Source organism: Leptonotus elevatus, chromosome 2, assembly GCF_054856555.1.
Source record: "Leptonotus elevatus isolate MCC_2025b chromosome 2, RoL_Lele_1.0, whole genome shotgun sequence".
Lineage (NCBI taxonomy): Eukaryota > Metazoa > Chordata > Actinopteri > Syngnathiformes > Syngnathidae > Leptonotus > Leptonotus elevatus.
In genome coordinates this window covers 40643955-40656318 of record NC_141240.1, presented here as the reverse complement: position 1 = coordinate 40656318, position 12364 = coordinate 40643955, and the positions used below count along the sequence as shown (strand labels likewise).

At 43.7% G+C, this 12364-nt stretch overlaps 1 protein-coding gene across 15 annotated transcripts in view; it reads left to right on the top strand.

Annotated features, from left to right (window-relative positions):
- LOC147180043 (membrane-associated guanylate kinase, WW and PDZ domain-containing protein 1-like) overlaps positions 1-12364 on the top strand; it is a 120447-nt gene that overhangs the window by 87438 nt on the left and 20645 nt on the right. For 14 of the 15 annotated variants that reach the window (XM_086069169.1, XM_086069171.1, XM_086069167.1 and 11 more), the window contains 3 exons: positions 4620-4654; positions 8287-8542; positions 12046-12137. In XM_086069169.1, the coding sequence (XP_085925295.1) occupies positions 4620-4654; positions 8287-8542; positions 12046-12137 (383 nt within the window). The remainder of the gene's footprint in view (positions 1-4619; positions 4655-8286; positions 8543-12045; positions 12138-12364) is intronic. The other variant, XM_086069165.1, reaches the window with a different exon arrangement.

Below are 12364 nucleotides of genomic sequence, written 5' to 3'. Positions count from 1 at the left end.
AATTGGATCCACTCAGTAGTCGACTTGTGGAGGGAAAAAAAGAAAAAAAGAAAGTGGTCGGACGAATATGTGCAGTATGAATTGACATGTATAATGGAATGTTTGGTGTTCCACAGGGTTCAATTCTGGGGCCTCTGTTGTTTTCATTGTGTTTGCTGCCCTTGGGTTCCATCTTAAGAAAACAGTGGCAGTTGATTTAAAGTGCTGTATAAAAATAGAGCTGAGTGATGGGAGTCAGCGTCCTAAATGCAGGATTTGCAATCTAACACGACGAGCTAGCTCACAAAACTAAAGGCACACTTCCTTACGATGGAGATGGGAAATACCTGAACACACTTTATGAATTCAAGGTGAAGAGAGCCAGATTCCTTCTACTCTCCCTCTTGATTCAGTTCATCGGTAAACTTTCTCTCATTTGAGCAAACTTGGTGGATTTCAGTACCTCCAACAAGGTTAAGAACCACTGGTGGAGCGTCACTGCACTCAAACTTGAAATGTGATATGATATTTCACCTTCCGCTGGGCGCTTGACTTGTTACAGCCGAAATGTGCAAGAGGAATAATGCTTAAACCATTAAGGCCTAAAGCGCCTGACAAAACGCCCCTAAAACCCCAGAAAACCTGAAGTTTTCCTGGAAATTCAACAATATTGTCCATGACTCCGCCGCTGTAGGTGGCGCTATACAACATAGAGATGTGATCCACCAGTCATTTAAAAGAAGAAGAAGAAGAAGACCAGGAAGCGACTGCACCGTGCCATGACGTCGTATGAGTTTGCTTTTGTAATTCTTGATAAAACTAGCGTTTCTTTGCTGTTTTCCGTCTAAAATTGCTTTCATATTGGCTTCTTTAATTAATTCCAAAAAGATTTATGTTTGGTATTCCCACCAAACATACCTTACTTTATCGTCCGACATTGTTTTGGGACTACAAACGTACATGTGACGTAATATTCGGTCAAAACGTGCGACGTGTATCCGGTCTGGCCAGCGGTTATTTGCTAAACCTTTTTCCATAGCCCAAATTTGCATTTTTCTTTTTTCGATACGCTTCAAAATCTACCCCCACCAAGTGTAAAAACGTTTGAGCTAATTTTGGGCCCTTTTTCGAATTTCTAGTGTTTCCATTCAGTTTTATTTTTGCATTTCTTGAAAATTCGAATACAAACGGGTGGATGGAAACCCCTTTATTGTCTACAAACATATTTCTTAACCAAATGTCACTGTTGACTGGTTACACTAGTTCGAAGTCCTTCCGCGCCGTCAATTATTTCCTAACTAAACCGCTAAATTTGCATCAGCCATAAACGCGCAAATAGAATTCCAAAACATACTACGAGGCCGAGACTTTGTCAAAACAAAACAAACAAACAAAAAAAAATGACGTATCCGCTTTCCCAGGTTTAAAGGTAGAAGAGCGCTACAGCGCTCCTAGTGGTAAAAACACGGTAATACGCCCCTGGGCAAAATGGGTTAAGTCGACGGGAGAATATGCACAAGGCCAGATTTGACGGAGAACACCAACTTAATTGCAGGCTTGCTCCGCCCATAACGTGTACCTGCCGTGAAGGTGCATAAATCAGCGACTTTGAAGTTTACGGAAGGCCTAAAATTGCACGGGTGCGTGCCTTTACCCTCTTTCTCACATGGGAGCACCTCGCCCCGAACTTTGTGCAACTTGTCCATCGACGTTCTAATACAACACAAAGCGTGTGTGAAGTGGCACGCGTGCATTTATAGATGCTTCATCAGACCCGCGCGTGCGCACGAACATGCTGCTCTCATAAATGTTTCATTGACTCCGAACGATGTATTTAATGTCATTTTGAGATGCCGCCGATGTTGCGTGTTGGCCAAAGCCATTTTTGAGTCTTTCCTCATGTTCATTGTTCCGTTTTTCAATACGGCTGGAGTTACAATTCAGTTCTCCTGGTCCTAATTTTGGTGACCTTGATTTTAATCTGAACACTTGCAGTGAAAATGTTTTTGTTGACCTTGAGCGCACCTGGGGTCGCCTGTCATTGAAATGTGAGCTTCTAATACGTAGCCGTTGAGGCACAGATGCAAGCCTGCACACTTGTCAGCAGCTCCGCTCTCTTGCTAGCCAGCATCCCATAATCCGATGCGAGTGAGCGAGGAAGTCAGAGAGGGGAAATGGCAAGGATGAATTATGAATCATGTAGAGAGATGGCTTTTGCAGCAGCAGAGAGTTTTAACATTTAATGATTTTTTTTTTTTTTTTGCCATTGCAGCAGTAAGAGCTTTCTGGTCGATTTCTCTGTGCATGTAATAATTTGCATACACTGTAAAAAAAAAATAATAATACAAAAATCTTTCCGCCATTTTGTTATGGCAAATTTAGTGCATAACGTTTTTACATATCAATACATGTTTTCTATTGTTATGGTATGTTCATATGTTGAAAGGTGAATACATTTGAGGTGAATTGTTCAAACAGACGGCCACATTTGAATACTTAATACTTAATGTGCTTTGTTTAAAAGTACAAGCCGGATCTTGTAGCCACAAAGCCATATTAATGCGCCACACATCTAGTGCCTAAAATATAGAATATTGTATGGCCTTTAGTGGAGTAAATCAATACTTTTATAAAGAAGCAGTCATCCTACAAATTCAAAAAGGTTATTGAGGAACCTTAATTTGAACAAAGGTAGCAGAAGAACTAGTGGAACAGTCAGCTGCATAAACAATGATATTTTTATAAGTTATAGACAATTTATACATTTGTTGCTTCATTTGATGAAACAAAGAACTTTGCACGGCATGCGGAATTTTCAACAAATAGCCGACTCTTTTGTTAAATGGGAAGTCAACCCCTCCCCTCCCCGCCGCCCAAAAAATCCTTCACCAGTCTAAATACAATATTCTGGTTAATATTGTGTTCGTGAAATATGAGTTAAGCAGCAAAATCCTGGTTGTTGCCTGAACCCTGAGTAACTGATGATGTCATCTTCAGTCGACAGCAACTGGCAAAATGGCCACCCCCTGAGATGGATAAAAACGACTGGATTTTGCAGCATAACTCATATTCCACAAATGTAATATTAAAATTGATTCAAACCCAAAAATGTGTAAATATATATATATATATTTTTTTATATATATATACTTTGTCCTTTACTTTAAATGTTTGGGAGTGTTTTTTTATGCAAGCGCATGCAGAAGGCTTTGATGCCGTATTTGACATAAAGAGCTGGTTTAAAGCAATAAGTAGTAAGCGGCCAGCAGGTGGCAGTAGAGTATAAGAGATCAGCCAGGGCCATGTTGCAACAAGCTCTTTTTGACACTGTTTTCACCAGGAATGTGAATAGCGATGAAACTTAGCTATATTCTAATGCTAATATGCTAAAATGGAAACAGATAGAAATATACTTATTTTTTTCGCTCTAATCTTTCTTTTGGGAGGTTCCATGTTTTTATAGCAATAGAACACAATAGATCAGCCCGGAGCGAAGGGGGTTGCTTCAGTGAAAATGGCTGCGAGTGAATGAGTTAATCAGAATGTTATCTTTCGACTCGTGTGATCACATATAACATAATATTGTCAAGAAATGTTTACGGTTGACTTTCCCTTTAAACGGCCATTTTATTTTATTTTTGACATTGTACTGTACATTGGTAATATAAAAGAAATGGAGAAGAGGAATAGTGACATAATGCTGTAAGATTTTTAAGTGGTATGTTGGAGTGAAAAGTGAATTCCCTTCCGTGTCGTTCATGCATTCATTTGTCTATTTTTGTCACACGTGCGCACGCTGCTGTAATAGGCAGCAGCAGCAGCAGGGAGAAAGAAGAGAAGAAGAAAAATCTTAGTACCGAGAAGATAGACAGTCAGTCAGCGTTCACGGCAACTGTCGATGAATCAAAGTGCTTGTTTTGCTGAAGTGTGTCGGGTGCGAACAGGAAGAAGCGGGAACGTGGCTTCATCCCAACATTCTCCCCTGATAACTGCCGAGAGTATGAATATTTCATTAGCACAAATGAGATTGATCTTCTGTGTTTATGAGAAGGGGGGGGGGGGGGGGGCGACGAGGAGGGGGCTCGAACCCGAAGCAGACCGGCTTCCCGACGAGCAAAACTGAGGCATGAAGCGGAATGGGCGATGCGCTCGAGTGAAGCTGCGGCTTTTCATATCAAAGTCAAGCTGCTGAGACTCGTATCGTCGAGCGAGCGGTCTTGGGGGGGGGGGGGGGGGCGCTCGGGTGGGGGGCGGTCTCTGCTTTGAGCTCACGTGGAGACCTGTGGCCGAGAATGGCCGACCTGAGCCGCCGCCGCTCCACCGTCACTCAGCCCTGTCAAACGCAGGAAGCTCCTCTGCGAATAGCGAGCCCGAGAGCGAGCGCTGAGTGGAGCGGGAGTCGGCGCGGGGGGGGGGGGGGGGGGGGGGGGAGTCGGCGCGGGGAAGGGGTGGGGGGGGGGAGGAGATCACTTAGATCAGCGAGGAGCTCGCTGTTGCTCAGGCAGAGCCGTCCGGAAAGGAATGAGAGAACTGGCGAGCTGCGGGAGGAATTGTGTCCATTGGTTTGGAGTTTCTCATCAACGGTGTCGGAGTTCAGAGGTCATTAATGATTTCTTTATCTCTCTGCCGCTGCTTTGCAGGAGTGGTGCCGGCCAAGAGGAGTCCAAAGCTGGTGGTGAGTACTGCAAACGAGTGTGTGCGCGCGCGCGCGTGTGTGTGTGTGTGTTCTATTTTAAGAACAAAAGACGCAAAGATATGAGAAGACATCCAACTACTTGTGTATTTCTTTGTCCTGTCACCACTGCTCATCGTCACTTGTTCTTTCCCAGCCACTTCTTTCCTTTTTTCCCCCCCCTTCTGCTGCATTCCCTCCATTTTCTGCCCGCAACTCTGCACTTCGTCCGACCGCCATTTAAGCGAAGCCTTGTTTGACTCGTTCGGCAGTGGCCAGCTGTCGGCCCCCGCTGAGGGAGGATTGGAGGCGTGATGCGAAGAGAAAGGAACACCCAAAGCCAGTTTCGGCGTCAGTAAATGTGTCTCTTTTTAGAGTGGGGCCAAAATAGACTCACTTTTAGAGTCGTATTTACACTTAAAACAGAGTCAAATAAAGAATTGGAAAACAATTCATTAAATAAAAGTCAAGGATTGACGAACAAACTCACGACCTTCAGTTTGGGAGACTGCCACACTAACCACCTGAGCTATGCCCCTCCTACCGTTTGCTTTTCTCCAAGAGGAGACCAAACGTGTTTTTTTCTTCTTCTTGGAGTTAGGACGATTCCAGCTGACACGAGCCATATACTAACACACAGCAGGAGATGTGTGGCTCAGGGAGTAGATTGGCTGTCTCCCAAGCTGAAGATCGTGAGTCCGTTCCTCAACCCTTGAGTGACTTTTTTTTTTCAAATTCTGTATTTTACTCTCTTCCAAGTGTAATTTGGTCTCACTCTAGAATCAAATTTACAGTTACAGAACTGTTACTGTGTAGCCGGGGGGCATTAGGTTAGCATGGGGGGAAGATGCTGCCATTATGCAGCAATTCACCTTTTGTACCAAAACAATCATCTAATTGTTTTGAATTTCCGAAGCAAATTTATGGAAAATGCAGACATGCGACTTATGCCCGCTTCCATCTGTTCCTCTGGTGAATATTGGGAGGGGACTCCGGCGCTGTAGGTGGCGCTATACACCATAGAGATGTGATCTGCCGGTAATTTAAAAGAAGAAGGAAAAACAGGAAGCGACTGCGCCGTGCGATGACGTCGTATGAATTTGTTTTGTAATTCTTGATAAACCGTAACGTTTCTTTGCTGTTTTCCGTCTAAAATTGCATTCATATTTGCTTCTTTAATTAATTCCAAAAAGATTTCTGTTTTGTTGCCCCCCCCCCCCCAAACATACCTTACTTTATCGTCCGACATTGCTATGGGACCACAAACGTACATGTGACGTAATATCCGCGGATCCAGTCTGGTCAGCGTTTATTCGCAAAACCTGTTTTCATCGGCAAAATTCGCATTTTCCTTTTTTTTCGATACGCTTCAAAATCCACCCCTTCTCAGCGTAAAAACGTTTTTGCAAATTTTGGGCCCTTTTTTTGAATTTCTAGCGTTTCCATGCAGTTTTATTTTCACATTTCTTGAAATTTTTAATAAAAATGGGTGAATGAAAACCCCAGCAGAGCCATATATAGAGAGAGTTTGGCCAACTCAGGCCTGCTGCTGCTCACCGCTCCCTCAGGGGATGGGTCAAATGCGGATGATGAATTTCACCTCACTTGAGCGGGCGTGACAATCAGTGGTACTTTAACCTTTAACCCTTGAGAAAGTGGCAATGACGATTGAATGAGAGAGCAACAAAGAGGACGTGGATAACAATGAAAGACAGACAAACAAAATCGAATCTAATAAAAAGATGAGAGACAGAAATTGTCACTCAAAATACCCCAAGAAAGCCACAACAATGCTGTTTCCTCTGCACACGTAAGGTCAGCAATAGGTTCGAGTCCTACACTTTAATGGCAGCAAAATCATCTCATCCCTCTTTTTTTTCTGGAATTAAAAGTCCTCCCGCACAGATTTTGGGATTAGGATTATTTTTCAATGGCTGTTACCTACTGTGGTCACATGATACAGATGTCGAGAGGGCGCCGCAAGCATTGCCTGGCTGTCACTCGGGATTACTTTTCCATAGAGGAAAGGTTGCAAAGTCACTCCTCCCTTATGTTGTTCTGCCTGGGAAACGTCACGCGGCGCGTCGGCACACGGCAACCGTTGCGCTTCGGAATCGAAAGAGATGCTCCGAAAAAGACACTTTCGGGCCTTGTTTTCATTAACGAGCAGCGTGTGTTTCTGCGCGCGGGAGAACGGGCCAATATTTTTCAACCGATTCATATGTTCATTGGTTATTGAATGTTAAATGTTGAAGTTTTTGTGGCAGCGTTACACAATTCGACTGCTAAAAATTCATTCCAAGGCAAACCGGTCAAGAAATGCTTTCGTAAAAGACAAGTCATCAAATCTTGAGTAGTCACTGATACCGATACCAAGTATCGATACCACTAATACTTTTGATGCAAAAAAAATCCCTCAAAAAATGGCAGATCATTTTGAAGAAAATCATATGCAGTTTTCCTTATTATTCTTTGTATTTCTAATTTCTAGTTCCTGATTGTAAAACGGCCGCAATTACAATCGTCGCATGTACCGATACCTTGAAATAAGTCCTGCTATCGACCTGATCTCTGTACTCGCCAGTCGCTAATTAGACAATTAAGTTAAATGATGTCAACTCTAGCTATTAATGTCAGGCTTTTAGAAATATCAAAATTGTGATTTCTCAGCCACACAGAAGAAGCAATGAGAATATTATAAATTAAAACAATAAAAGTTTGTCCTGTTGTTAAATTATAAGATTTATTGAAAAAGCTGCTTATTAAAGTCAATTATTTTCTGGCGGCAAGATTTTAATTTCAATTAAAAAATGTAATCCCGTTTTAAAAGCTACTCTTTTTTTTTCACGCAGTACTTTGGCACAGTTCAGATCAGGGTTCACCGATTCTGGTCCTCGAGGTCCGGAGTCCTGCGGGTTTGAGATGTTTTTAGATGTTTCCGCCCACTAGCACACCTGATTGATATCATCAGCTCGTCAGCATGCCTGATAACGATCCTGACCTTTAGCATCAGGTGTGTTGGTAGGCGGAAACATCTCAAACCTGCAGGACTCCGGACCTTGAGGACCAGAATCGGTGAACCCTGTTTTAGACTGATTGTTTTTTCAAGATTATTTTTAAGTTTTTCTTTTTGTTTGTTTAAATGTGAGTGATCGGGGCCGTCTTCTGTGGTGATTTTGCACTTTAAATAAACTGATTGATGGATTTGAAATAAAACCCATTTAAAGAGCATCAAAAAACGTCGATACATTTTCATGATTTCAGTCACAAGAAGCTTGAGAGATGTCATTTTTACTTCTTTACGATTTCTTGCAATTAAGCTTTTACAATGAGACCAACCTCGACTTTGCAGTCAAACGGCAACTGGAAAATAGCTCTTCCACCTCACAATTTCATCTTTTTGTCTTGCAACCATGGCAACCGAGTCTCTTTTATTGCAAACATTGCGAGTGTGAGATGCTTAATGCTGATGCCACAAAAGAGTCAACCTTGAATTTCACCACTGCTGGATCCCCACTCTGAAACTGACGCACTTATCACTTTGCCCTCTGCCCCCATCTTCTGCTTTTTTTTCTTTTTTTGGGGGCCACAAAATGCCTCCCTCTGTTTCTCTCTCTGTGTGTCTCCGCATTCAGCAGCAGTTAGAGAGGAAGGATAGCCAGGGCAGCTCCCAGCACAGCGTTTGCAGCCATCGCAGCGCCCACACGGACTCGCCCAGCCACCCGCCGTCCGCGATGCTCGGTGACGCTGCGGCGCCCACTCCCGCCGCCCCCTGCCAGCCGCTGCCGGGCTTGCCCCCTCACGACCCCGCGGATGGCACCCTCACCCTCCAGAAGAAACCGGACCCCTTTAAGATCTGGGCGCAGTCAAGGAGCATGTACGAGAACAGACGTGAGTAGCGCTGAGTGTCAAGATTTTTACTGCTTACAGTATTGCCCTGGTCCCAAAAACGTATTTATACGTTTTTTATGTTGTTGGGGTTTTTTTTTTATGCTAGAGCATTCAGAAGGCTTTGATGCAGCTTCTGACCTGAAGAGGTAGCTTATCTTAGCTTATTTGTGTTTCGCTGTTGTGGTGCGTTGCCGTCATATTTCTGGGTTGTTCTAATCTAACCAATTGCACGTCAAGCCAATCACAAGCTGGGATGTAGGGGAGCGGGTGAAACGCTTCATATGATTGGTGGAGCCAGGAGACATTGACGCTGCTCTTTCTTCAAAAGGTCAAGTATTTAAAAATAAAAGCAACATCCTTGTTTTGAAAATGTATCGAGTAAAAAGTACAGATACTTTTAAAAATCAAAAACGTATTCTTAAGGTTTTTATGTTGTTGTTTTTTAATGCTAGAGCATACAGAAGGCTTTAATGCAGCCTCTCAAATGCAGAGAACGGTTGAAGAAATTGTAGTTATTACAAAAACGGTCAGCAGGTGGCAGCAGAGTATACGAGATCAACCTGGGTCATGTTGCAAAAAGCCTTTTCCCCCTTCCCAGTGTTTTTAACAGGTTTGTGAATAATGATGCAACTTAGCTATCTTCTAATGCTAAATGCTGCAAAACGGAAACAGATAGAAATATACTTTTTCTTCCTGATGAATGAAGAGACGAATATTTCCTTTGGGTAGGTTCCATGTTTTTATAGCAATATAATTGAATATTCTGTGAGCCTTGCAAAATCAGTCAAAATCCAGTAAAACAGCCGAGAGCGAAGGGGGTTGCTACAGTGAAAATGGCTGCTGGGAGTGAATGTGTTAATTATCAAAAATATTGATATCTCAAAATCTGCAGCCAAGTAACGTATGCCCATCAGCCTAAAATTTCCCATAAAGGCATTGAAATATCTTTGGTACTCGGGAAAAAAAAAATCATCTTTGTGTAATTGGTGCAACTTATTTTGTATGCAGCATGCAAGAGCTTGAAGCCAATCTTGGGTTTGAAGAGTCAAAGGCCGTTTTTAGTCTTGTTCGTTCTGTAATTAGCAAGCCACAATCCGCATTCCATTCGACGTGATTGATTATGCACTCAGCACCTCATCCATCGCAGGTGTGTCATCTGCGGGATCTCGTCGTCCGTGCTTGCCGCCTTTCGAACGTGAGCTCTCTGTTGTGTAGTGCGGCGCCGGTGGTTCATAATCATGGCTGCCTGTGGAATCTAGGACTGCCGCTGATTAAATATTAACCGGGCCCAGAAAGCTGCGGCTGATTAGTCGATGTGTTTGATAACCCCTGGAGGAGATCCACGGTCGTGCGCGCGTGTGTGTGGGGAGGATGAGAAACGCGCCGAAAGAAGAACGAGACAAAAAGATTGTCAAAGAGGCCTAATTCTGTCTGTGTGCGCATCGTTCAGACTCAAGTAGAAACTCGAGAAGTGCGAGAATTTCCCATAAAAAATTGAGTGGAAAATGGATGTAGATGGTAAAAATAGTGAGAATGATGTCTGTGCGTTTACAGAAAAAAAAAGTTGGATACTTTGGAGGGAGCACAACTGCATTCAAAAGCAAAAGACAGACAAAAGACACAAAATGATTTGTTGTTGCTGTTGCTTGGGAGATATTATGCCCGGGTCTGTAGATTTCTTAAAAGGGGTTTTATCCATCTCAGGGGGCGGCCATTTTGCCACTTTTTTATTTTAATTTTTTTATCTTTGACTTTAATATTTGTGTTGCGTCATTTTGATGTCTCATGTCTGCACCAGTCATCGAGACAAATTCCTAGTCATGTAAAATGGATTCACTTACATGGCAATAAAACCCGATTCTGATTCTGACTTGCTGTCGACTGAAGATGACATCATAGTTGCTGAGGGGCTCAGGCAACGGCCAATCACAGCGCACCTGTTTTCTGAAGCTGAGCTGTGATTGGTTGCTACCTGAGCAACTATGATGTCATTTTCACTCGACTGCAAGTGGCAAAATGGCCGCCTTCTGATATTGATTTTAAAAAAAATAGCTGCATAACTTATATTCCAAAAATTTTAAATTTCAAGCTAGTGAGGTCACATATAACATATTATTGCCAAGAAATGTTTACGGTTGACTTCCACTTTAAGACGAGACTGTTGATGGTAATTTTGCTCGAGACCTTGAACCCCACTGGTTTCCGATGCACATTCAACAAACCCTTCTTTATTGAATGTTTTTTCTTTAAATTCAAGACATACTGTATTTACAAGGTTTAGTGTTGAACAAAATGAACAGAGAGAGTATCCTTTCGATGGAATCTGGCTCTCTTCGCTTTGAATTCAGAAAGCGCCGTGTTCTTGTATTTCCCCGCCTCCATTGCATGTTAAGGAAGTCTTCCTTTCCTTTTGCTCGATAGCAGAATTGCTCAACTTGGCATTGAAAATCATGCAGTTAGGCCGTTCACTTCACTCAACTTTATATTTACGAAGCACTTTAAAGGGGCAGCAGATATGACAACAACCGAGGCCCCAGAATTGACCCCTGTGGAACACCGCACGTTCCGCTATATATGTGAACTCGTATTGCAGATTAGTCCGACCGCTTTCTTTGCTTGAGGGATTATTTGTAATAATAAAGAAACGCAGCCGCACGTCGAACCCCTGAGCGCAGCAAATTCTGGGCAGCACAGACCGACCAAATCAATGTCGCCTGATCACGCTTGGCCAATGATGGCCAAGCGGGGCGTATCATCGTGACTCACTCGAGTCGGGCGCGCGTGACTTGACCGAACCCCTGAGACTGACTCACCGAACCCCAGGTTAAGAACCGGCATCAGGAGCAACTGGGGGCTCGGTATGATTTTACCTTGCCTAGTTTTCTGAGTAACTATTCGAACAGTAGCTTCCGGAGAGTTTTACGGCCAAGCTGTCGGACTTACTGAACTTTGATGCTACAGGGGTCATCAGAAGGTTAATAACAAGCGGCCGTATTTAAATGAACGCTGAGTACGAAAATGAACGAGTCAGCCAGCGAACGGCAGACTGACACTGAAATCCCGACGTCCTCGTTCCCTCACTCGGCGCGTGTTGACACGGAAATGTGGTCGGCGGAAGCTGGAAATTTGTCATTGTAAGGAAATTGTTATTAGTGACGGCCATCTGCGAATGTGACAAGGTCACAGCCGGCGAGTTTTCAGGCAGCCCCATTTGTGGTCTTCGTGCAAGGAAGGGGGGCCACGGTTGCTCAATGAGGCGAGGCAGCAGCTGTCGAACCTGCCCGCCCACAATCCAAAGCCAGAGATGCTTTGTTGATCAATAATTGCACAAACGAGCGTGGATGTGCGCTAATTGAACAAAATAGGAGTCAGACGCTATCAATTGCAGATAAATGCATTCGGTGATTACCGCAAAGGCCAAAATCCAGCAGGGGGGGGGGGGGGGGGGTGTCGCAGGCTTCTTTTAGGCACATGTTCACAATGGCTCTTCCTTTGCATTGCAGTGCCAGATTGCCAGGAGCAGGACATTTTCCTTTGGCGAAAGGATACAGGCTTCGGTTTCCGTATTCTTGGGGGAAATGAGCCCGGGGAGCCCGTAAGTATTCTTTTTTACGTTTGAATCGGGCTTGACAGTAAGATTAGCTTTATTGTCATTGGTGCAACAAAATGGAACAGACGCAACACCTTCGAAACATAGAAAAGCATTGACCAATCGGGGGGGGGGGGGGGGGGGGTGATACGGAACGGTAGCCTGCAGGGCCCAAAAAACATGAGGAAGGGGGAGGGTTTAAAAAAAGCTTCTCTAAGGGTGGCACACTATAG